Source organism: Chrysochloris asiatica, unplaced genomic scaffold (assembly GCF_000296735.1).
Source record: "Chrysochloris asiatica unplaced genomic scaffold, ChrAsi1.0 scaffold00103, whole genome shotgun sequence".
NCBI lineage: Eukaryota > Metazoa > Chordata > Mammalia > Afrosoricida > Chrysochloridae > Chrysochloris > Chrysochloris asiatica.
Genome location: NW_006408621.1, coordinates 576,392 through 603,122, shown reverse-complemented (window position 1 = coordinate 603,122; position 26,731 = coordinate 576,392). Strand labels below are relative to the sequence as shown.

General features: G+C 40.4%; 1 protein-coding gene across 3 annotated transcripts in view; it reads right to left on the bottom strand.

The window, feature by feature from the left end:
- EPB41L3 (erythrocyte membrane protein band 4.1-like 3) overlaps window positions 1-25,867 on the bottom strand; it is a 129,587-nt gene extending 103,720 nt beyond the window's left edge. For 2 of the 3 annotated variants that reach the window (XM_006867252.1, XM_006867253.1), the window contains exons 1-2: window positions 25,661-25,849; window positions 18,728-18,925 (exon numbers count right to left, since the gene is read on the bottom strand). In XM_006867252.1, the coding sequence (XP_006867314.1) occupies window positions 18,728-18,925; window positions 25,661-25,849 (387 nt within the window). Of the gene's footprint in view, window positions 1-18,727; window positions 18,926-25,660 lie in introns of all 3 variants that reach the window. The other variant, XM_006867254.1, reaches the window with a different exon arrangement.
- Between the last annotated feature and the right edge of the window lie 864 nt (window positions 25,868-26,731).

Here is a 26,731-nt window from a genome sequence, read left to right as displayed (position 1 = left end):
CATAGTTACCCCATGCACAGCAGAACAAAACAATGTCCGATCCTGGGCCAAGCTCACTACTGCTGCCACACTTGACGCCATCAGTGATGCCACCTGGCCAATCCATCTCGATGGGGGTCTTTCTCCGACCCTCCACCTTACTCAGCATGACATCCTTCTCCAGTTGATGTTTGATCTGAGCAAAATGAAGTCTTTGACAACTTCTTAGATATTATCAAACATCTTAAGGTACTGAGTTTATGGGCTTGGGGGGGGGGGGCTCAGGATCACAGTCTCAAGGGGCACCATGGTCAGCTGGCATAGCGTAGTCCACAAAAACAATGTTCTACATCCTACTTTAGTAAATAATTACTGGGATCCTAAAAGCTCCATTTAAGGAACAATTATTGGTCTCTCTACATGTGGAAGAAAGGAATGGTGAAAATTGAAGATGCTTAGAATCAACTGGCCCAATGGACAGGTGGTGCCTGACTATCACTACTAACTGCTTTGAAAGGGATCACATTAGGAGGTCTCGAATAAAGTGGAAGAATATATGTAACAAAACTTAAAATTATGTATCTCAAGATGGGCTTACTGGTCGGAGAGAGACTGGAGGGACTAAGACTATGGCCCCTTCACCCTTCAGGCCTGGAATGGAACCCACCCACGTGGTCCAATTTTTAGACAAGCAATAGATAGGTATACAGGGGGTCAACAATACCAGTCAGGTATGGTCACCATGGAATAGTCAACCATTCAAGATCACATTTATCTAAGGACAAATTTGAGATGGGATGAGAATGAGGGTAGAATGGAGATAAGAACCACATGGAGGAAGCGGGATAACTGTTGGAAGCGGGAGGGCGTTGTAATCATTTAGATGAAACAAAGTGTATGACTTGCTGAGTGGAAAATTGATTATTTTCTGTAAACCTTCACTCAATTTACAATAAAAAGTTAAAATAAAAATGAATTATTTGAAGAGCTAACTGGGAAAACTTATTTTACTGTACAATAACCCTCCAATCTGATTTTGTTCATGATAATTTCATAGAAATTAAGGTATTCAATTCTTAGGCTATTTTAAAGCTCCAGAGAGACAGTTAAAAATGCCTGGGTAACTGAAATGCTAAATGTCAGTTCCACTGTTGGGTGAATGGATTCAGAGTAAAATTAGAGTTCAACATATCCACTACTTTGTCTTTAACAAACTCTATTTCAAGCTGTTACTGTTGTTAAGTGCTATCGCGTTGTTCCGATTCACAGTGACTCTGTATTAGGGTTTCTGAGGAGTGGCTGGTGAATTTGAACCACCAACCTTGCAGCTCAAACCAACCTTGTGGTTCAGTGCATTATCCTACAGTGCCACACCAGGACTCCCGAGATATTTCAAGTTGTTGCTGTTGTTAAGTGCCGTCAAGTCAGTTTCGACCCATAGAAACCCTGTATAGGATTTCCGAGGAGCTGCTGGTGAGCTTGAACCGCCAACCTTGAAGTTCAAATGACTTTGCAGTCTGGCGCATTAACTCACAGTGCCACACCAGGACTTTCAAGTAGCACAGCAAAAAAACTAACAGGACAAGATTCTCAGAGAAGTCCTCAGCCAGTTAAGAAAGTTAAAAATCATGTCAAAGTTAAATCTAATTTTGAAATTAATTTAGCATTCTAAATTGATCCTTTGTTTATGTGAATGACTTGTCCTAGATTCTCTCAGAATGTCTGATATGGCAGCCTTGAGAGAATGAATAAAAATAAGAAAAATGTAAATGACTGTAAAAATGATGTACCTTTCTTCTGTACAGATGACCACAAATGAAGCTTCCATTCAAAGCTAACTACACTATTAACCTTGAAGTAGGAGCCAAAATTACCTGCTGTATTAATTACCAATTAGATACTAGCAATGGCATATGCACTGTTGGCGACAGCGGTGCTGTGCTGTGGAATCAGTTCCGACTTACAGAAACCCATAGAGGGTTTCCAAGGCTGTAAATCTTTATGGTACAGAAAGTCTCATCTTTCTCCCGAGGAACAGCCCGTAGTTTTGAACTGCTAACCTTGCCTAACTCTCATTAGTTAACTATATATAAATATAGTAAGAGAAGCTATTTCATTTCACTATTAACATTTAGCATAGTGCTTTTCCCTTTCTTATTTTGTTATAATTTTCTCCATCTCCCATTGGGTTATTTAATTGCCATTCAGACAGCAAATACAAGTGGAATGAGATACTACAAAGGCAGATTTCTTCTTCTTTTGCTAAGAAAGTCAGTATGATCAGATCATAAGTATTATTAACACCACAAAAGGTATTCACAGAAAGGCATTTTGATACCTCCTTTATAGTTAAAGACTTTTCGAACCAATAGCATCAAATTCCTTTCGTGATAAAGCCAGGAAGTGCTGTCTCTCTTCAAATGCCAGTCAGACACTGGTCACTGATGCATGTGTGTTTCCTTCCTAGACAGAGTTGGCTGGCATGTGTGTGCCAGGAGTTGTGCAAATGCTACTCTGCTGCAAACTTGTCACCATGTCTGTATCTATGCCAAGGCTTCATATCATGCTGTTCTCCAGTCTTCTAGAGAGGAGAGCAAGGTTACAGTACCTTAACAGATCTGCTGCAACTGTTATGTGCAGCACACACACACACACACACACACACATTTAGGGTGGGGGGAATAGACAAGTGTTCTTCCAAATCTAAAAAGCTGTGTGCTGTGGATTCAATTTTGTTCCCCTAAAATATATGTTGAAGCCCTAACTGTGAACATGGCCTTGTTTGGAAATAGAGTCTCTGAAGAAGTTGTCAGTTATTACAAGGTCACCCTGGAGTAGGGAGGATCTTACTCCCATATCATCTCTTATAAAAAAGGAGATGAGGCAGAGACAGACAGGAAGAAGGCAGCTATGTGACAATGGTGGACTGTGTTGTCCACCAAGGAATATCTGCCCAGGCCTGCAAACACCCTGAGTTTGGACTCCAGCCTTCAGAACTGTTCTTAAAAGCTATGCAGTTTGCAATCTCAGCTCTAGGGGGCAGCTGTGATCTCTATTGTATATTCAAAAGGAGGCCGCAGCTGCCTTTTGGAGAAGCCATACAAGCTTCACAATTTGGCAACAAGATGAAAGGACACCTCCCTCCCTCTGAAACTAAAGCAAACCAAAAAGTGGTGTCAAATTCAAGAGATAATCCACTATGAGAAATTGTTCCAACCTATTCCCAATCTAAAAAAGATTTTGTGGACAGCCAATGTACTTTCCTGACTAGAAAGGCATCCATTTAAATACTGAGGAAAGATGAGCTATAATCTTGAAAATTACAACCTGTCTTTCCTGAGGGAATGCTGTAATTATGAAATAAACTGGCAACTGATCAGGAAAATTTTAAAAGAATCATTGGATGGTGAACACTATTTTTCTCAGGAAGGGAGGGCCGAGTCCTCAGCTTAGTTTCATCTACTTTGAGTTCCTTGAGTAATACACCTAGGGACTCCTGGTGTGGCGCTGTAGGATCAGCACTGGACTGCTAACCACAAGGTCAGCGGTTCAAACCCGCCAGCTGACCTTGAAGCCCTATACAGGGTTGCTCTGAGTCAAAACCGACTCCATGGCACTTAACAACAACAGTAATAACTAAAGAGCTTTCTTAAAATTGTTCTATACTAAGGAGTCCTGATGTGGTGCTGCAGGATAGTACAAGATCCATTTGAACCACAAGGTCAACAGTTCAAACCCACCAACAGCTCCTCAGAAACCCTACAGAAGGTCACTATGAGTTGGAACCAACAAAAGGTAAAGCTGAGTCAGGCCTTGAACCTTGTTCCACGTGCCACTTGGAAGTCTCTATATTTTACATTTCTTCAAATATTTTCCTCTCTGACTCAAAATAAGAAGCACTGCTTCCAAACTCTATTCTCCCAAATAGTAGCTTACTTTATAATATTGCTGTTGTTGTTGTCTGGTGCCATCCAGTCAGAACCGACTCATAGCGACCCCATGCACAGCAGAATGAAACAATGTCTGATCCTGGGCCAACCTCACTACTGCTGCCACACTTGATGCCATCAATGATGCTACCTGGCCGATCCATTTCGTTGGGGGTCTTCCTCTTTTTCTCTGACCCTCCAACTTACCCAGTATGACATTCTTCTCCAGCGACTGTTCCCTCCTGACAATATGTCCGAAGTATGAGAGACGAAGCTTGGCCATCTTGGCCTCCAAGGAGTACTCTGGCTGTACTTCTTCCAAAACAGATCTATTGGTTCTTTTGGCAGTCCATGGCACTTTTAGTATTCTCCTCCAACACCATAACTCAAAGGCATCAATTCTTCTACGATCTTTACAATAGTGTAAGTAAATCCAAAGATTTAAAAATCAGGGTAGAACCACACTTCACAGGGTTTCCAGTGGCTGATTTTTCAGAAGTAGACCACCAAGCTTTTCTTGGGAGGTGCCTCTGGGTGGATTCCAACCTCTAACCTGTTTGATTAGCAACAAGCATATTCAACACTTCGCCACCCAGGAACTCTTTATTAAAGGCCCACAAAATTCATCAAGTGGTATGGTATCATGGATTAAAAATGGGGGGTCAATGTAATTTAAAAAAAGACCCATAATAATTAAAATTGAACTGATTCACTCCCTTGCTTATCAAAAAAAATATTTCAGTGTCTCCTATGCACAAATTGATCCCTTGTAACAGAAGATGCTCAGAAAAGCTTTTAAAGTAGTAGCTGGCAGATGCTACAAATCGAAGGTTGTTTCAGAGCTCCAGCTGGTGCCTGGAACAAGTCCTTGGTAGCAAACACTCCCCCTTCTGGGGACCATCCCCAGGCTGAACCTGTGTCCACACCAGGATCTGGATGATGTCAGCCTTCCAGGGGAAGAAGCCTTCCCTGAGAAAGAAACTGAGCAGTAGACAGAGGAGGGTAGGGAAGAGCACTCTTCTCTCCCAGGGTGAGCGAGGGTTGAGTGAGGCCTGGACTCTGCAGCATGGATGGCAACTTTCTACAGTGTTTTGGAGTTGTAGCTTCCATGTGAAAGCAGATCTGACGCTAGGCAGGGAGACAGCGAGAAGAGACTCGAGCTGGGCTTGGGTACTTGCAGTAGAAGTGCTTTCAGTATATAACCTTTCCTTGGTGGTAGTGGTGTTGTTAAGTGCTGTTCAGAGTTTCCCAGGAGCAGCTGGTGGGATTGAATCACCAACCTTACGGTCAGCAGTCCAGTGCTTATCCTACAGCCCCACACTAGGACTCCAATCCTTCCTTACACCTCCTAAAGCCTGATTTTCTCACAAGTGCTCTGCAAATTAGAGGAAGTGGGCTCCACTTCTGAAGCAGCAACCTAGAGGAAGAGCATCCTCCCCCCTCAAGCCCAGTGAGGAGCCAGTGGCATTCACCAGTACCTGGAGTCACCAGCTCATTATGGTTGGTGGCAGTAAGGAAACTAACAGAAAAAACTGACAGGGCTTGCTCTGTTCTAAACAACATAGGAAAAGTCCCAGAAAGAAAGAAAGCTGGAGGAGATTCTGAAGGTCAGTAATTTCAAACAGGTAAACTACGTATAAAAATAAATTACAACTTGAAATTTGAATCACAGGATGGTGAGAACTACAAAACTTGGATTCTTTTTAAACCTAGAAGGTAGCTTCCTTCGCTAAATACAAAATTAACGGAACATCTACTAAGTGAAAATCAAACACTTCTTGTATAAAATTCAAAGATAAACCAGACCGTGCCCTCTGGAACAGGTACAACATTTGTATTTGACAGTGTTTTACTTCTGAATATCCTCTCTCCAAACTCAAGGTTGTAACTGTTCATTTCATCCAAATTATCAACACAAGTGACCATAAAATACAAAGGTATGTGAAGAGGTGGGAGAACGTCAACCGTGAAAAACCAAATCCAGTGTTTCAAAGCCACAATTTAAAAATATTAGCATGTGGGAAATGAATTCCATGTCAGGTCTTACCACAACGTGATGTTGTTATTGTTGCTAAGTGTCACTGAGTTGGTTCCGACTCATAGCAACCCTGCATAGGGTTTGTGAGGAGCAGCTGGAACTGTCGACCTTATAATTCAAATGACCTTGAGGTGCAGTGCTTATCCTACAGCACCATACCAGGACTGCAGGGCAATGTGATGGTGGTAGTGGTGTGCTGTGGAGTTGCTTCTGACTCATAGCAACCCTGCATAGGGTTTCCAAGGCTGTAAATCTTTACAGGAGCAGAAAGACTCAACTTTCTCCCACTAAATGGCTGGTAGTTTCAAACTGCTGACCTTGAGGTTAGCAGCCCAACTAGTAACTGTTACACTACCAGAGCTCCTTAGGACTATGTGATAATTGGGCATAAATACAAAAACACATTTCTCAGTGATATCTACCTTTTCTGACTGGTGTGGCCCTGTAGGATAAACACTGGACTGCTAACCCTAAGGTCTGTGGTTCAAACCAAACCTACACAGGGTTGCTCTGAGTTGGTACAGGCTTGACGGGGCTTAACAACAACAACGTGGCACCCATCATCCAATATACACAGGCATTCAAGCCCCCCAACTCACTGAGACGCCAAACAACCACCGATAATGCAGGTTGTATGCTAGAGGGTTTCACTGCTTTGACTTCTTGACCTATATGCTCACATTTTTAACCTTAATATTAATCAGAGTGTTTAACAGATTTCTATATACAGTAATGATGTATACATTTTTTTGCAAACAAAAAATAGAAGATATTTAATAATTTTACTAAAGAGGTCTGTTTCTCCTAATCAAACCTTAATAAGGATGAATTGCAGTACCTTGGAAAAAACATGTAATACTAATTACACTGGTAAATGGGGCAGCAATGGTTCAGGGGCAAAATTCTCATCTACCATGAGGGAGTCCCAGGTTCTCTTCCCTGACCTTGCACCTGAACCACAGGCAATATCCATCTGCCAGTGGAAGAGTAGGCTTCAACACAGCTTCTGTACTAAAAAGGATGAAAAAGAAAAGGCCTGGAAAGTCTACTTGTACACATCAGCCAATGAAAACTGTCCTATCTGCAACTGATGCATTTGAATTTCCAGGTATTAGAGAAGAATACTGAAAGTATCACGGACTTCCAGAAGGAAAAACAAATCTGTCCTTGAAAAGCTTCAGAGTCAGAATACTCCTTAGAAGCCAGGATGGTGAGCTGTTGTCTTTTGTAAATTGGATATTAACGGATATTAACAGGATGGGCCGGTCCCTGGAGAAGGACATCATGCTTGGAAAAATGGAGGGTCAGCGAAAAAGAGGAAGACCCTCAACTAGGTAATTAACGCAGTGACAATATTTCAAACATAACAATTATGAGGATGGCGCAGAACCCAGCAGTGTTTCCTTCTGCCACGCAGAGTCGCTGTGAGTTAGACCCTACGGGCACCGGCTTGTGCAATGGCACAGGACTGGGTACACTTCATTCTACTGTGCACGGGGGTCCTCAGGAGTAGGGAGCGGATGTGGCAACATCATGTTGGTAAATGAGAAGGGGTGTGTGTGTTAATGCTCCTTGTATGGATGGTTGCTCCAAAGAGTCATTACACAAGACAACAAAGGTAACTGATGTCCCCCCGTCATCCTTCAGAATCCCCAGAGACATCCCTCCTCCTTGAAGCAGGAGAGCTGCTCTGCTTGACTGGCTCATGTACCCACGGCACATGATGGACAGTCTGATGTAGTACACAGTGGTTCTACTGAGCACAAGGCCCATTGAAAAGAGGTGAAACAGAAATTTACACCTAACACAGAAGCAAAACTCTCCGGTTCATACAGTGAAGGTCTCAACTACTTGGTGACTGGGAAGTATTTATATCGACTTGGAAAAGTTCTTACTTTTTACAGGACTATTTCTTATCATTCAAGAAAGGTTATAACTCTTATAATTCAAGATGTTCTACTTTAGCCACCTTTGTAGAGTACGTCTGGTTTAAAACTTATAAAGGAATTTAAAAGTATTTTAATCATGTAACCTGTAGAATTGGAAAATTCAGGCATTCAATTTAGTTTTCCAACCAAATCCCAGTAAGTAAAGTACACAAAAGTAAGCAAGATTTGGACAGTTAATTTAATCACTGATGAAAGAGAGCATTTGACAATTTTGTCCAACAATCTCATCAGTAGTCAGAATATGACAAAATACCTTTGACAGCATAGTCCCAACAGCATTTCTGGACTCTCTCTGTTTTCTTAGAAGCACCACCAATGACCTGAAGAATTGGGTCTCGATATTAACACTACCATTTCTATGTTTACTCCGGGTCTGGGTCCCAGTTCAGAAAAAAGGACCCCAGTCACGATGGTCTCAAGGATTGGGTATTGGTATTAACACTACCATTTCTACATTTACTCCAGGTCTAGTTCCATCCAGAAGACAGGGACTCTAGCCAAGCTAGTCCTGGAGGAATTGGAATGATCCTCAGTCACAGGACCCCACTTAACAAGCAAGCCTCTGGACAGTCCTCACCTGGGACCAGGCTTTATGGTTTCACTGCTACACCTTAGCACCGCTATTTGATTCTTCCCTAATAAACCAAAAGGTGGAGTGTCAGAGAAAAAGAGGAAGACCCCCAAACGAGATGGATTGGCCAAGTGTCAGCATGGATGGACTTAAGCGTGGCAACAGTAGTGAGGCTGGCCCAGGTTTGGGCAGTGTTTCATTCTGCTGTGCATAAGGTCGCTATGGGTCAGTACCAACTTGATGGCACCTAACAATAACAACAATAACAATCTGTCAGTTCGTCATAAAATGGTGGCCTCCAAAGTGTTAGAACAGTGGAAGTTATGACATCAATATTTTAAATATCATCAGAGCAATCCGTGGCAGACAGGCTTCACTGGAGGTTCCATACGAAGACTAGCAAGAAAGGCCTGACAATGTATTTCTGAAAATAAACCAATAAAACCCTGTGGATCACAACCGAATCCTGTCCATTGTAGTGCTAGAAGATGAGTCCCCAAGATTGGAAGGCAGTAATGTACTCAAGTATGCTGGATTATGAGAACAACGCGAGACCAAGCAGCATTTTCACTGTTATCAAGGGGTCACCGTGAGTTGGAGTTGGCTTGACAGTAATTAACATCAAGAAGTCAACGAAGCTTTTACATGGAAAGCGACATGGCAGGACCCTTTAGAATAACACCTGACAGGCTGGTCCTCTTACTTGTCCAAACTTGCTATAGACAAGTACACAATAGGGTTTCTAGTAGGAAGTGTAATTCAAACTACATCATAAAATGACTTAGAAGATTTTACAGTGGCAAGAGAGAAATTAACACAGTAAAACCTGAAAAAGCCAAAACCTATGTAAAGTGATTAACCTGTCAGAGAACGAAAATTCACCCATTTTCCACTAAAAATTAGGGATAGGAAAGTGGTGAGACTACAGAAAAACAGAAAACTCCTAAAACCCGGAAAAACAAGCAGTCCTGTTGAGTCATGTCTCTCACAGGATTTACAGTATTATGAAATCTGGACTTAACACCAAATAAGACACGATTAGAACAATGCTCACACAAGAAAAAATCAGACATTCCTTATTAAACGGGCATTATGAAAAATGTGCATGATTCAGACAGACTAAGTCCCACTGAGCAATGGGACTGAAATAAAGATGAGTTCTATTTATCTCTTCCGCATTATGTGATGGGTATTTTTGTCTATTTTGTCTTTTGCATTTGTTTAATAAACAGAGACAATAACAACAAACTGATTACAGACCGTTCCTTAATGTTCACTGACAGAAACATAAAAATAATGGAATCACAGTATTGGTAGTTTCTTGATAGCAAAAATGCCAACTGGGTAGTGGTTAGACATTTTCAAGCTGTATTTATCAAGTTGCCTATAAACTGGTTAATCATAGGACGATTTTTCTTATAGCTAATATAATCAAACGTGTGAACAAATTATTGAGGCAATATATCTGCTAAATGGAAAAGTATCGAATGCTAAACTGATCTATGCCTGCTGTCAGAGAGAAAGTTGAAAAAGCCAGCACAATTGAAAAAAGCTAACGTCAACATATGAGTGTGGGTGGAGACTGTCTAATCACGTGCCTTTTACTGTGTTTTACACAGGTGCTGTGACTAGACGGCACTTAACATCAATGCAGGTGCTGAGTCTCCCCCCAAGTAGCAATGCTGGGCAAGGCAAATGCTCCCTTGCGGGTTTCAAGAGAAGAGGGATGTGCAGCACTACTTAGACGTGTGCGTTGGCTTTGTGGCAGGAGGTCCTTTATATCCTTTATCGTTGATGCTGTTGTTAACTGCTGTCGGCTCAGTTCCGACTCATAGCGACCCTGTATGTACGGTTTCTGAGGAGCAGCTGGAGGCTTTGCATTACTGACCCTTGCAGTGCTACACCAAGACTCTGTTGTAAAAATGATAAATTCTAGTGGTAAAGTGGCACCAGAGTTGAATACCTTGTTGATGTCGAAGAAGTAATGAAATACTAATCAAACTGTAAGGAATAACACTAACTACCCTGAGCATACAGATTTCATTAAAAATGAAATGTCATTTTTGGTTCCTTATTAAAATTCTACTTGCTGTTTGTCTCTTGAATTCTCTTCATTTCACCCACAAGTGTATGTATTGGGGGAAGGGGTTGCAGATATAATTCTACCTTTATGATCCTTTTACATTTTTTTCTTTTGAGCATCAAGGGTATTAGAAATCGCCTGGTCAGAGATTCCACCAGAGGAATTGTTAGCTTTGGTAAAGACACCTAGTTTTTCTGCTGGAACTCTTCTAATGGCAGAGAGCACACATCAGCATCATTTCAACAGCTTTAATTTAAAAGTCTTGTCCTATTGTTCATTTAAAACTTGACTTCATTTAACTTCTTCCTTGGTTTTGCTTTCTATACATTAAAAAAAGTTATTAGCAATCCTTCAATAACAACTTTTTCCAGTAACAGAAAACAGCTATAACCGTCCTCTCTAAATCTTATTATTATTTGGACTTTCATATTATACACAGTCTTTTTCTTTAACCATTCTTAATGAGAAGGTTTCAGGTTGTTTGTGGTCCCATAATTCTCTGCTAAACATGTTCAAGTCAGAGTTCATTGCTATGGGTATTATTACTGTCACTATTAAACAGCAACAAATTTTCAAGAATTTTGCAACATTTCAGCAAGTGTTTAAACAAATTATCTGCATCAATCTTCTCAATAATGCCTTTTTGGAGGAAAATATTTTCATGTACATCTCACTGTTGAAGAGGCTGAGGTTCAGAAAACTAAAGGGCACTCCTGTAGATCACATGGATGCAAGTGGACAAGGGGGTTCTTATTCCCCAATCTGGTGACTTTGGAGTGTGTGCACCACGCCTGAGTGGAACACAACACTCCAGATGTGCTCTCGGCAGCATGGGGAACAGCGACAACTTACCGCCTTCTGTGATGGGAACACTATACTTACATGGAAGCAGCCTGTGATTATGCAAACGTTTTTGACAGTTACACTGCACTGTTGGTTCATGTTAAGTTTATAATCAACTTAAACCCAAAGATGAGAGTTACCCAAACTGTTATTAATCATGACTACCCCTTCCCCCCAACACATTTTTGTTTTGTACTTGAGCCTTAAAAATAGAGTAAAGTTTTGCATTCATTCTCTCTAAATGTTATCTTGCCTCCTTTGGCTCAATGTACCACACTATACTCCAAAATAATTTGCCTTCTGACACCCGGGGCATCAAAATCACTGTCAGTAGAACTGTAATCTATAGGGGTCTCTTGGTTATTAACAGAGCAAGAGTGATGGGTCTTTCCTACTCTGACACTCCTTGTTGCTGTTGTTAAGTGCCATAGAGTCAGTTCTGACTCATAGCAACTCTATATAGTGTTTCTGAGGAGTGGATGGTGGGTTTGAACAGGCAACTTTGCAGTTAGCAGTCCAGTGCTTATCCTACAGCCCACCACACCAGGATATGCTGCTACATGCCGTTAAGGTGATTCCAACTCATATATACAACAGAACAAAACACAACCCTGCCTTGTCCTGCGCCATCCTCACAATCGTTCCTATGTTTGAGTCCACTGTTGCCAATCCATCTTCTTGGGAATCTCCCTCTTTTTTGCTGATCCACGACTTTACCAAGCATGATGTCCTCCAGGGACTGGTGCAACCTGATGACATGTTGAAAGCATGTGAGATGAAGGCGCATCATCCTCATTTCTAAGGAGTAGTCTGATGGTATTTCGTCTAAGGTTGTTGTTGTTGTTGTTATGTGCCGTGGAGTCAGTTCCGACTCATAGCGACCCTGTACAGGGTTTCTGAGGATGTAAATCTTTACGGGAGCAGAAAGCCTCATCCTTCTCCCATGGAACAGCTGGTAGTTTCGAACTGCTGACTTTGTGGTTCGCAGCCCAATTCGTAACCACTACGCTACCAGAGTTCGTCTAAGGTAGATGTGTACATTTTCCTAGTAGTCCATGGTGTATTTAATACTCTTCTCTAACATCATAACTCAACGGTGTCAATTCTTCTTCAGTCTTCCTTATTCACAGTCCAGCTCTCACATGCACATGGGGCAATTGAAAATACCATGGATTAGATCAGGCGCACCTTGGTCTTCAACGTGACAATCTTAACCTTACAACATTTTAAAGATATCATATGCAGATGTGTCCAATGCAATAAGTCATTTGATTTCTTAACTGCTATTTCCATAGGCATTGATTCTGGCTCCAAGTAAATTGAAATCCTTCACAGCTCGATTTTTTCTCCTTTTATCATGATTTTTTATTGGTCGAGTTGTGAGGATTTTTTTTTTTTCCTTTACACTGAGTTGTAGTACAAACTGAAAATTGGAGTCATTAACTTTCACCAGTAAATGTTTCAGGTCCTCTTTGCTTTAAGAAGTAAGGTTGTGTCACCTGCATGTTACAGGTTATTAATGAGTCTTCATGCCACTTTCTCTGTCATACAGCCTAGTTTCTCACATTATGTGCTCAGCCTACAGATTGAATAAGTATGGCAAAAGGATACATACTTATTCAATGCACACCATTCCTGATTTTAAACCACAGCATATTCTTGTTGTTTGAATGACTGCCTCTTGGTCTATGGGCAGACTTCATAAGCTTAGTAAGTCTTTTAGAATTCCCATTCTTCACAATGTTGTTATCCACACTTGTTATAATACACACAGTTGAATGCCTCTGCATAGCCAATAAAACACAAGTAAGCATTTCTGCTTTCAGGCAAGATTCAGTTAATATAAACAATGATATCCCCTTGTTCCACATACTCTTTTGAATCTGGTTTGCATTTCTGGAAATTATCTGTTAATATACTGCTACAATCCCTTAAAAATTATATTCAGAAAAAAATTTTATTTGCATGTGATTTAAAGGATACTGTTCAATGATTTCTACATTCTATTGGGCCACCTTTCTTTGGGATGGGCACAGATATGGATCTCTTCCAATTGGTTTTTCACCAATGCCTTCAGTGCAACTTGAATTCTTCCTCCAGTATCATCAGACCTTGATCATTTGTGGTTGAGTGTCAGGCAATTCTTTTTGGTGCAGCAACTTTGTGTATTCCTTCTATCTTCTTTTGAATCCTTCAATATTATCCCCATTGTTGTTGTTACATGCCATCAAAGTGGTTTCAACTCATAGCAAGCTTATATAGCGTTTCCAAGGAGCGGCTGGTGGGTTTGAACCACCAACCTTGCTTTGAGCAGTCCAGTGCCTATCCTACAGTGGCACATCAGGACTCCACATTTTCCTCATCGAATCTTAATACTACATCTCGACCTTGAATTTTTCCTTCAGTTTTTTCATCTTGAGAACTGCTGAGTGTGTTTCCTCCCTTTTGGCTTTCTACCTCCAGCTCTTTGCACATTTCATTACACTACTTAATACTGTTTATTCCTGAGCTGCTCTTTGAGTTCTTCTGTTCAGCTCCTTTAGTTCCTCACTTCATCTGTTTGCTTTAACTAGTCTACATTCAAATGCAAGGCTCAGAGCCTCTTCTGATATTCATTTTGGTCTTTTCTTTCTTTCCTGTCTTTTTAATGACGTTTTGGTTTCTTCACTGAGGTGCCTTGAGTTTACTAGATAGGGCTTTTTTATTGATGTCTTGTTAATTCCCACCAAGTGATTGGGTTGTTGTTGTTTAGTGCTGATGAGTCGATTCTGACCCATAGCAACCCTGTATATGGTTTCCAAGGAGCAGCTGGTGAGCCTGACTTTGCAGTCTGATGCCACACTGGGACCATGCAAATAAGGTATGCAGAACTCTGAGGCTGGGGGATTGATTAGTTTTGCCCTCCAGCTAGGTTTAAAAGGCGCTATCTCAGAAGAAGAGAGGGAACATCCCAGGACCATCAAGAATGAGTGCAGCATGAGATCCCTACCTAGAGAAAGAGTGATGGCAGAGGCAACAGCAGAGGTGGTGGCTTGCAGCTTCCTCAATGTTCTTCAAGGTAGCATAATATTCCATTGTGTGTATGTGTATGTACCACAGTTTGTTTATCCATTCTTCAATTGATGGGCACTTAGGCTGTCTCCTTTTTTGTTACCAACTTCCACACCCAATCACCAGTTTTTCCAATGCATGCTGGATGCAGGTTCAGTCAATTTCAGACCACAACAGGTGGTAGAAATCTTCATCTTCTTCATCATTGGCATTAGTGATGGGGTGTTATTCTGAGTAACAACTGTAACAGGTTTTCCTTACAGACACATGGATATTAGCGTATCACCAGCAGCATTTCTACCTTAGGTCTTGAAATGTTCTTTTTGATGATGAATATGAAACCATTCCTCTATTTGTCCTTCCCAGCATAGTATGATTATTTTATTCAAGATGGCCAATATCATCTGATTTCAGCTTACTGATGATGTGGTGTGGCACTGTAGAATACGCAGTGGACTGCTAACTGCCAGATGGGTGGTTCAAACCAACCAGATGCTCCTTGGAAGCTCTATACAGGGTCATTATCAGTCAGATCCAACTTGATGGCACTTAACAACAACAATGCCTAAAATAGAGCCTTGCTGGTGAGCGGGTTACACGTTGGGCTGTTCATTGTGGGGTCAATGGTTCAAATACACCAGCTGCTTCACGGGAGAAAGATGAGGCTTTCTGCTCCTGTAGAAACTCTTAGAAACCCTATACAACGTCACTAAGAGTCAGTACTGACTCAATAGCACACAGCTTCCCATTTTCTTAGATTCGTATTTTGTACATTCCACGTTCCAATCATTAATGGATATTTGTAGCTGTTTCTTTTCATTGTGATTCATGCCACATCAGCAAATAAAGGCCCTGGAAGCTTTACTCCATCCCCATCATTTAGGCTGACATTACTGTTGGAGGCAGCTCTTACTCAGTCATACTTCCTTCGAGTGCCTTCCAATATGAGGGGTTCATCATACAATGTTCTACTGCTGTTCATAAAAGTTTTCACTGGCCAGTATTTTCAGAAGTAGATAGGTCTTTTCCTATCAAAAAGTTCCACTGTAACCTGCCCACCATGGGTGACCCTTCTGGTATTTGAAACAGCTTCTAGCATCCCAGCAGCAAGCAAGCTACCACAGCTGGACAAACTGACCAATGAGTTTAGGGGAGAGCAAACCTTTTGTAACACGCAGGGATTCTGACATTTGGGACATTTGCACCATTTAAAGTTGTATATTATTTAAAGAATATGTTTTTTTGGCTGTTTTTTCTTCCTTCAAGTCTTTCATAAAAGAGGGGACAATTTAGAGGAGAGCAAAGGCTAAAAGACATCTCCTGGGGGCAATGTGTTTTAATCTGTTTACCTTCGGTAACCTGCGTATTTTGATAGTCAAAAGTTTCAGTTTACAAAATCCAGACACGTTTTGAATATGCGTCTTCAACTAGTATGCCATATCACCTTAAGAATCATCTAGCTGATTCCTAACTCAACTTCTTAGGCAACCAATCAGTTCCAACTGACTCCTTTTAACTTTACTACACTGTCATTTCTCTTCCATCTCCTTCACAAATATATCATTATCGAACGTATTTTTTTCTTAAACCAATGTCTGATGGAAAACTGTAATATTCTGCTAGCAAAGGTTTTATTTATCAAAAAAAGTTACTCTTAGATATAAATCTGACAAATTTCTAAAATGACTTTATTGCTTTAAAGGAAATCAACTGACCTATGCTACTTTAAAAGGTTCACCACACCAGTAAAAATAACAGAACTGAATCTGAATAGACTACAAAATAAAAATTCTTTATCACCAAAACACAGCGATTATCAATAATGAAAAGCACAAGACAGAAATTGTTTAGTAAAATGATCAGCAAAACACACATGCACCACAGCCACTCCTGAGGCATTTATTCTCCCAGCATGACACACTGTACATGTCCCAATACACTCCTATAGAAATGTCTGGTAAGTGTGACTAGATGCCTACCAGGTGGTTGTGGTGGTGGTGGTGGTAGTGGTTAGCTGCTGCGGAGTCGATGCCGACTCGTAATGATGTCATGTGCTACTGACTAGGGTACTGCTGGCTACATTCTTACCAGAGCAGATCACTAGGCCTATTCCTTATGGTGGGTTTGAAGCACCAACCTTCAGGTTAGCAATCAAACATGAATCATTTGAGTCACCAAGGGACCTTGTCAGGTAACCTTATTTATTCTATGATATGAATACAATTAATGACTCTCCTCAAAATTAAGAAAAACAGCTTCTTTTGACTTATATTATTTTCTAGAAAGTGGATCCACACTGGAAAAATACAATCTCTTCCAAGGTTACAAAGAGTTCTTTAAGTTTCATAGTAAGGTCTAGGTCAGAGCACATTACTGGATATCCCCATTTCCAAAGTAAACATCGAAATCAATACTTGAACACTTTGAACTGAGAAATTAGCCAAAATCAGAGTGAGCAAAACACAAGAAGTAGATCCGTGTAAGTGCTTGGGATAGGTATTTTACCCCTGCACCAGCCCATCAATACGTGTCTGCTGTTGTTTTGTCTTAAGTGCCACCAAGTCAGTTCTGACTCTTAGCGACCCTATGTAGGGGTTTCCAAGGAGCAGCCAGTGAGTTTGAACCACCAACCTTGAGGCTCAAAGCAATTTTTGCAGTCCAGTGCATTTATGAAACTATATTGTTGTTAAGTGCCGTCAAGTCAGCTCAGACCCTGTATAGGGTTTCCAAGGAGTGGTTGGTTGGTTTGAAGCATCAAACTTGCAGTCTGCAGTCCAGTGCTTACTCTACAGCGCCACACCAGGACTCCTCATTAAATTGTAAGATTGTTGTTAAGTGCTGTTGAATCAGTTTCAATACATAGCAATCCTGTGTAAAGTTTCTGATGAGCAGCTGGTGAGCTTGAACTGCCGATCTTATAAGATGACTAACATTTCCTAAACATTCATATATGATAAACTAAATACTTCTGATCTAAGAATCTGTTTTCAAAACCTTTCATTTTTGACTGATGATCTGCTCTGTAAACCTTTACTTAATTCACAATAAAATACCAAAAAAAACAAACAAAAAAAAAAAACAACAACAAAAAACAGCCTTATAGTTTTGGCACAGTCCTACTATCTGTAATTACTTAGTAATTCACCCCTAACTCTACCAAGAATGACAATTTCAACATGAAGTGAATTTGAATCTTCTGTTCCAAGAAGAGCATCTGGTGCATTATGCAAAACAGAAGAGGAATGGAATGGTGTGGCTTTAAGATAGTGGAAGCATACATGAATACTCATGTATCCTGGGGAATGAGCCAGGTTTGGCATTCCCTGGTTGCCTCACGAGGAGGGCGGGATAGAGATGAGTGACAATAACAGTCCATCCCCATGGGATCGATAAAGAACCAAGGTCCAACTCAGCCTAAGAGACTAGTTGGTCAAGTGTGTGCCAAGAGAGGATGGCTCAGAGTGATGGCAAAATGTCCCAGTGTGATGAACGGTAGAGGGATGAAGCAGACTAAATGAGCTCTTTGAATGGAAACGTTCAGAACTAAAATCGAATACCTGGTCTTAAAATAAAAAGAAAGAAAGCTGGTCCTTCCAAGAATCTGCTGTGGGTGGTTCACAGACTTGCTCCTACGGCTGAGTTCCTGCCCTGTATGCATTTTCCATGATGCTCAGAACTCAGAAATCACTTGCTAACTAGGCTTTACAAATCACCTCTGGCAAAAGCGATTCAACTGCCCATTGGCAAAGAGAAATTTTCTTTACATAAACAACAAATAGTAGTACACCTTTTTTCCCCAAAGCTGCAATAATCCGCCACCATGTGCACTTAAAAAATCACTCATTCTCTGACCAAGAAAAGGTCATTCATAGTTCAAATTATTCCATGGCTTCTGTGTATAGAAACTGACAAGTCTACCACAAGTAACAATGGACATGTCCACAGAGTAGTTTTCAAACAGGAAGGTGAGATTCATCTAAATAATAGCTCAGAGCCAGTATACTGAGAGAACGTGTTTTGAAGGCATCAAAATGTTTTCTATTCTCATAGAGATTTCATTTTATAAAGTACATTATAAACCTGATTTTAACATTTGGAAAATTTTAAGTATTATTAGAAATTTGACCCCCTAGTCCACATTTTGAAAATACTTTTGCCTTCAGAGACGGGGTCTGAGTAATTTTCCAATTTTAGAAAACTGAAAGAGGCCATCTTGTATGTTTAATAAAAACCAGTATTCCCCAGCTCTCAATCTGGGGCAAAAGGTTTAAAAAGTATACTCACCTCCACATCACAGGTATATTCTGATCCATCCAGAAGTACCACTTTGCACTGCATGCTTTTAGGCTTTTTGACAATCTTTAATGGAGAACGAGATAGTTTGCTGTTCGATGATTTCTGAGAAAGTTTATCGTCTTCAAGTTGCTGATATTCAAGCTGTTTTGCAGCTGCAGCAGCAAACTCCCGCTCCTTGTCAGTGGCCTGTGAAGAGCAAACAAAGAACAGTTTTCACTGCAAGACAGAAAACAAATATTGCACTGCTCGGGCAAGAGTAGAACATGTCAGAAACAGACGTTCTTATTTCCTAGCAAGTAAGAGATGTTTCAACTAGGGCATTAGGAATTTGATCATACATACATAGATATCTTCGTTTCAAATAAATAACACTAAAACACACCAACTACATTTTAGAATCCTGGTATTATGCTGGAGGTTAAGCACCGGACTGCTCACTGCATGATTGACGGTTCAAACCCGCCAGCTTCTCCTTGGAAACCCTGTACAGGATCGTTAGTCAGAACAGACGTGATGGCCCAAAACAACAACAGAATGTATTAGCAGGGCCTTATTTTAATTTGACTCAATGATTTAAAATAGAAAGACTGTGCTAGCAAAAGGTAGCACAGTGGTTAAGATGCTCTGCTACGAACTAAAATGTTGGTGGTTTGAACTCCCAAGCTGCTCTTGAGAGAGAAAGATGCGGCAGTCTGGTTCTGTAAAGATTCACAGCCTTGGAAACCCTAGGGACACTTTTACTCTGTCCTACAGATTAGCTGAGTCCTGGGCTGGTGCTGTGGGGTAATGTGCCAGACTGCAAGGTCGGCGGTTCAAGCACACCAGCTGCTCCTTGGAAACCCTATACAGGGTCACTGTGGGTTTGAGCCGACTCGATGGCACTTAAAAACAACACCAACAAATTAGCTGGTGTGGTACTATAAGATCAGCACTGGACTGTGAGCCACAGGGTCGGCAGTTCAAATCCACCAGCTGCTCCTCAGAAACTCTATATAGGGTTGCTATGAGTCAGAACTGACTAGACGGCACTTAACAATATCAACAACAGAAATTCGCTGCGTTAGCACCTGCACAACTGCCATGGATTTACTTTTGGGGTTTTGGTGTTAACAAATGCTACCAAGACTTCAAACAAGCAAAGAAAGATACAAATGACTTTGAACTTTTTTGAAAAAGGCACTGGAGAATACAGGTCCCTAAAATAAATCAGCTTCGGTTTAGTTAATGGACTCTATTTTCTTAATCACCAATCCTACTACATCCCATGACTTGTCATAACCCCACATATGTACAAGATGTCTTACAAAATGTTAAGGCCTAGAGACCTTTAAAAGTCATAACCATCTTAGTAATTTTACAACTGATGAAGTATTTGATCTGGCACTAAATTAATTCAATGAAGTCAGAGGCGCTGACATTCATCACTAAGTGATCCCTCTAAATCGGCTTACCTTCATTATAATGAACCAATATAAAAACAGATCAAATCGGTCCGAAAGCTTTCATATAAAAACGTACTAGTTCCAGACAGACTCCAAACCACACAACACAGGACATCCTGTGTACCAGCAGAATTTCCCCCTTGATTCAGTCCCCTGGATACCTTTCAATGCATTGCTCTCGAACACCACCTCACCAGTGGTAATGTAATGACAAATGCAGCCTGTAAGTCTGAAAGACACACTGACAAACTGCTCAAAGAAAAATACGCACCAACACTTGAAAAGCATCTCAGAATTATTTGTGGTTGTATTTACTTTGTACCTTAAGTATAGATTTTTACAAGATTGTTAATACTTGTAAAGTCCATTCCTTGACTATTCTGCCCAAGATTGCAAGGCAAAGTCCTGAGAAGTTCTTAAAAACACTAACAGATCAATTGCTGGGCTTTTAAGAGGAAATCAAGAAAAATATGGGATAATCAACTTTAAAAGCCAAAATCACTGAGAAAGCAAGTCTCAGATAAAATACACACACCAACAAGGAAAGTGTGCTCTGGCAATTGGATCCAGCTTACACTGTTCCTGTAAGTTCTTTTCTTATCTAACCATTATAATGTTGTTGCTAGGTGACATCTAGTAGGCTCCAACTCACAGTGAGCACCCTATGTACATCGGACCAAAGAAATGCTTGGTCTTGGCCATCCTCACAATCGTTGCTTGGTGCAGCTGCTTGCCATCTATCTCATATTGAGGGGCTTTCTTTTTTTCAATGATCCTCTACTTTACCAGCATATATCCTTCTCTAGGGACTGGTCCCTCTTTCTAACATGTATGTGAGACAAAGTGTAGCCATTCTTACTTCTAAGGCGCATGCTGGGTCCATAAAATAACAGGAACAACAAAGTCCGTTAACTCTGGCCTTGAAATTATTAAAGGAGATGTTTGGTAAAGTTCATATATTACATCAATAACTATAACTTTTAGGTGTATTACAATTTTCTATGATGAGATGAAAATTGAAATTAAGTTTTATAAATCATATCTTAATTAAAATTTTACCTGGTATCAAATTTTTTAAATATATATTGGTGATTTATTTCCTTTTTCTTATACTTGTCTACATGACTAAACTTTCTGGGTTATTTTAGTGCCAATTCCATAAGCATCTTAAATCACCATGATTCAAAGGGCAGCAGCAGGCCTTGTTTCAGGGATGACCTGACACATGAATAGATGACTGAGGCTCTTACACATAATTTTTAAACAGCTTTAACACCTCTAGAAGATTAGAACAAGTACCTCAGTGAAATGTCAAATGTACTAATCACGTTGTTGTTGTTAAGTGTCAACGAATCGGTTCCGACTCATAGCGACTCTGTATAAGGTTTTTGAGGAGTAGCTAGTGAGTTGATTGCAGAACTAGTCGTTCAAAGCAACCGTGCAGTGCTACGCCAGGATCCCACTCATCACACAGTGAATTACAATCAAGGAAAAAAAAAGTATCAACTATTTTAGCAAATCCACTATTTCAGCTAGCCCACAGAACAACTCAGTGAGACAGGTATTATTACCCTTATTTGTAGATGAGGAAAGAGAAGCATAGGGGCCTTAAGAAACTTTCTCAAGTTCATAAAACTAATAAACCAGAACTCAGATGCAGCCAAAAAGCCTATGCTTTACTGGTTGTTAGTTGCCAGTGAGTTGCCTCTGACTTGAGTTGCAGTCAAACTATGTAACAGAACATAATTTTATCTCTCACTTAACTGGCTTCCTGCATGAATCAAAATTTAAGAGTATAAGAATCTTAGAAAATTATCTTTCCTGAATACTTCATTTTGTACATTCTGAGACAGAGAACAACTACTGCAAGAGACAAGACGAATTCAGCTCTCTTGATTTTGCATCTGGTCATTAATTGGCCTTCTAATCGCTAAGTATTATCTTGTTATTTCAAACATCTGACTATAGACTAAAGGAAGTGGTTGTTGTTGTTATTAAGTGCTACTGAGTTGGTTCTGACTCCATGACCCTTCATAGGGTTCCCAAGGAGCGACTGGTAGATTTGAACCGCTGACCTTGCAGTTCAGACCGACTTTATGGTCAAGTGTTTATCCTACAGCGCCACACTCTGGATATAAATACTTGTCTCCAATGTTCAAGTTATTTCATTTCAACAGTTAAGAGAAAGACGGGAGCAAAAGCAAATAGTACAGTAATTTAAAAATTGAAAGGTTAAAACAAGAAACACCCACAACTACTTCTTCTACACAAAAGGAAATAAGACAGAGAGCAGAGGAGAGGAAAGATAAAGGAAAACAACAGCTTCTATTATACAAATTGGATGATAGTCCCAGCTCCTTAATCACAAAACCTCTTAAATCAGACAGAACACCAATTTATAGACCATGAAAAGAAATGTTATTATGAATACTGTTTAAAAACAAAACTTGTAAATGAATGCCATGGGAAAAGAAGCATCATAATCTGACTGAAAATATTTAGTGTTGTGTAGTAATGTGCTGTTACAAAAACAACTTCACTAAAATGCTAATTTCATTGTCCAAAATTCCTAGCTTGACTCAAATTTCCAACCTATTATATAAAAGCAGGGACTCCAGATTTCTTTACTACATTAAAGTGGGCACTTTAAAAAACGTTGATCCTGTTAGAGAGAAACACTGTAAACTGATGATATATAGCGGGGATAATAATCAATGTAATGAAACAAGCTATATGAATGGTTGAATGTGAAGCTGATGATGTGCCCTGTAAACTTTCACTCAATGCAAAACAAAACACAACAACAAAAAAAAACGTTGATCCTGAAGTTTTTTTAAAAATTTCAACTTGGATTAATTCCAAGGCACAGGTATAAACTATATTTATCTTTTTGAATGTGCTATAATTTTAATTGTGTTCCCCAAATATACGTGGTGGAATCCTAACCCAAGTACCCGTGGGCCACAGCTTATCTCTCTTGGAAGTAGAGCCAGAATGCTTCTTAGAAGCAAAGGTGGTGAGAATGAATTTGTCTCACAGTACTTTGGGTGAGTTATCAGAAGTGAGCAATCCCTGGAAAAGGCTATCATGTTTGGTAAAGACAGTGGTCAACAATTGGCACAGTGGCCTAGGCAATGGGCTCAAACATAATGACAATTTGAGGATGGTGCAGGAATGGGCCAAATTTTCTTCTATTGTACATAGATAGGGTTCCTATGAGTGAAGCCAACTAGAGGGCACCTAACAACAATAATAACATAACCGTGAATGCAATCCCATTTGAAAACAGGGCTTTCTTTGATATGTTATTGAGGCCCTATCAGTACAGTTGTTTGTTGTTGTTAAATACGGTCGAGTCAATTCTGACCCATAGTGACCTTGTATAGGGTTTCCAAGGAGCAGCAGGTGAGGTTGAACCACCAACCTTGCAGTTCAAATGACATTGCAGTCAGACGCATTAGCCCACAGCACCACACTAGGACTCCAGTACAGGGAGTGTCTTAAACTGGCTCACTTTAGAGATATACTGTATTTGACACAAATATCACCAAGAGTTTTTGCAAACTGCTGTAACCTCTTTTTACATTAGTTTCCTATACATGATATTTACGTGGGAGCATTATATACGAAAACATTATATGCTTGTGCATGATTATGTGGGAGCATTATATGTGAAAACAGAGTAAAAAGAGCCGAGAAGGCAGAGATTAACAAGAATGGGGACAGACACCTTGAAGATATCGCCACAGAACCCAGGCTAAGCTGGGGCTAGAGATGCTAAGACAACGATCCCCCAGCAAAGTGAACAGAAAGACATACCTTCCCCCTAGTGGCTGTGTCCTGAGTTGGGACTTTTACCTTCCTAAATGTGAGAAAGGAGCTCTGGTAGCATAGTGGTTACGAATTGGGCTGCGAACCGTAAGGTCAGCAGTTCGAAACTACCAGCGGTTCCACGGGAGAAAGATGAGGCGTTCTGCTCCCGTAAAGATTAACAGCCTCGGAAACCCTGTGCAGGGTCGCTATGAGTCGGAACCGACTCCACGGCACATAACAACAACAACAACAACAACAACAAAACGTGAGAAAATAAATCCCTGGATTTTCAAATCACCCTTTTGTGGCATTTCTGCTGTAGCAGTACAAAGAAAACTAAGACAGCCTGTAAAGTTTTAATGCAATTATTCATATTATGTAGGCCAACTGGTATGGCATTGTAGGATACACACTGAACTGTTAACCACAAGGCTGATAGTTTAAACTCACCAGTTGTTCCTCAAAAAACCTATTCACTGCCACATACTGACTCGATGGCACTTAATAAAAACATGACAACTTGCACCTTAAGTGATTGGCTACTAACCAAAAGGTCTGTGGTTCAACTCTACCAGCAGTGCCTGAAGACAATTAAGATTTACAGTCTCAGAAACCTAAAGGAGCAATTCCACTTTGACCTACAGGGTTGCTGTAAGTCTGATTCAACTCCATGGAAGTGGGTTTGATTTGGTGTTATTTTATGAGAACTTAAATATTTATAGAGAATAAAGTTGAAAATATATACATATATAGTGGAAGAAAAGAAACAAAGCATTCAGTAAAATTAGGGTCAGAGTAACCCCTGAGAGAAATCAAATTAGCTCTAATTCCTAGGCTTGAAAAAAAAAAAAAAAAGAATCCCAGGTATTATTAAATCTCTCAGTTTGGCTAGATACTGGAAGAGGAACAGCCAGGGCTCTGTGCATTAAATTTTCAGTCACACTTTGGAGAGAGTGAACCCGGAGGTATTTGTTTGTGTTAGAGGTGGTACCGTACAATTAATTGGGCTATCTGAAAGAAATGGGTATTTGTAAAAGATAGAGAATTCCAGGTCTTCACAAAAGAAATAAGGTGTCTATCCTATACAATTTATATCAATAAAGCATTGATGAAAAACAGAAGAGGCAATTCAATGACTTATGCTTTTATCCTGTATTTAGGAGATGTAAACAATTAACAAAAAGCTTTCTTTATTTGGAAGCCAATTAACAAATGACACTAGGTAACACTGCTAGTAAATAATTTACTTTAAAAAACAACAGAATGTATCTAACCATTCCAGAACATTTCATGCCTAAGAAAAAATTGATGACATTTTCCTTTCATCCAAACCCAGATGTCACTAATAATCTCCAGTCCAGCTATTAGTATGAGTGTAAGTGTTTCAATTACATGAAAGCATTACTAGGGAAGGTTGTGGAATGTCACTCACTGAGAGACTTAAAATAGCATAAATTTCCATCTGCCTGGGACCAGATTCCTCTCACAGTTCCTACCAGTGCTAAGATATCAAGGTTAAAGGAGACATGGAAGAAACTCAGTAAACATCCTTTAATTGGTTTTCTGATACTGCAAAGACTCAGTTGACACTAGAGAAATTAAGTGGGGGATGAAGCGGGGGATCCCGGCAGCTAGGCATGCCTGTGGCTCCATTCATGGGGCTCACCTCCTTTCTCACAGGGGTGCTGTGTGCAGCAGCCTCGAACTGCTCCAAGGCCTCCTGCTGCTCTGCTCTGGGCTCTGGGCCAGGTCCTGGTGGCTGCGCCCCAGCGCGTCCCTGTGGACCTGCAGCCTCCTGGGGCTCGGCTTCTTGGTCCTGTTTGGATTCTGAGTCTGAACCGGATTCAGTCGTCATGGTTGATTGTTCTATGAGAAGCAAAAGGGAAAATCCGATTATTTGGTGCCATTTCTTCCCCAAGAAAGAAAACTAGGATGAGCGTAGTTGTTACAAATCGGGCGGCGAACCTCAAGGTCAGCAGTTCGAAACTACCAGCTGCTCCATGGAGAAAGATGAGGCTTTCTGCTCCCTAAAGATTTACAGCCTCGGAAATCCTGTGCAGGGTCGCTATGGGTCGGAACCAACTCGATGGCACTTAACAACAACAACAACAAGTGACAGACTAAAAAGAATCACAATAAAAAAGATGGAAAAATGCTAAAACCCAAAATACAATGCTATCTTATACAATAAAACCAAACATCAAGTCAATTCTGACCTACAGCAGTGAGGTTTCCAAAGCTGTCACTATTTTATTTTTAGTTTTTATTGGCCTTCAGACCAAAGTTTACCCAGATTACATTAGTTTCCTATTTAGTAGTTGGTGCATAAAATATTCCATGCCACTGTGTCAGGACTCTCTATTTCCACCTTGGGATTCTCATTTCCTTTCGTCCACATTTTCTACCCTCTCATCTTAGTTTTTAAAGGTTGTACTTTTGATCTTGTATACTTACTTGTTCTACGGTACACACTTCTATTAGTTGTTACTGGTTATTTTAGGGGTTTGTCTATTCTTTGGCTGAAAGGCAGTCTCTGGGAATGGCTTCAGTTCTAAGTCAGAAGGGTGCCTCAGAGGTTCCTCCGGTCTCTATCAGACCAGTTAAGTGTAGTCTTGTGAATTTGGTTTTTCTGTTCTGTATTTTTCTCCTACTCAATCCAGAACCCTGTGTTGTGATCAAAGAGATGGGACCCACAGTGGTAGCTGGGTACTGCCTAATTCTTCTGGACAAGGCAATA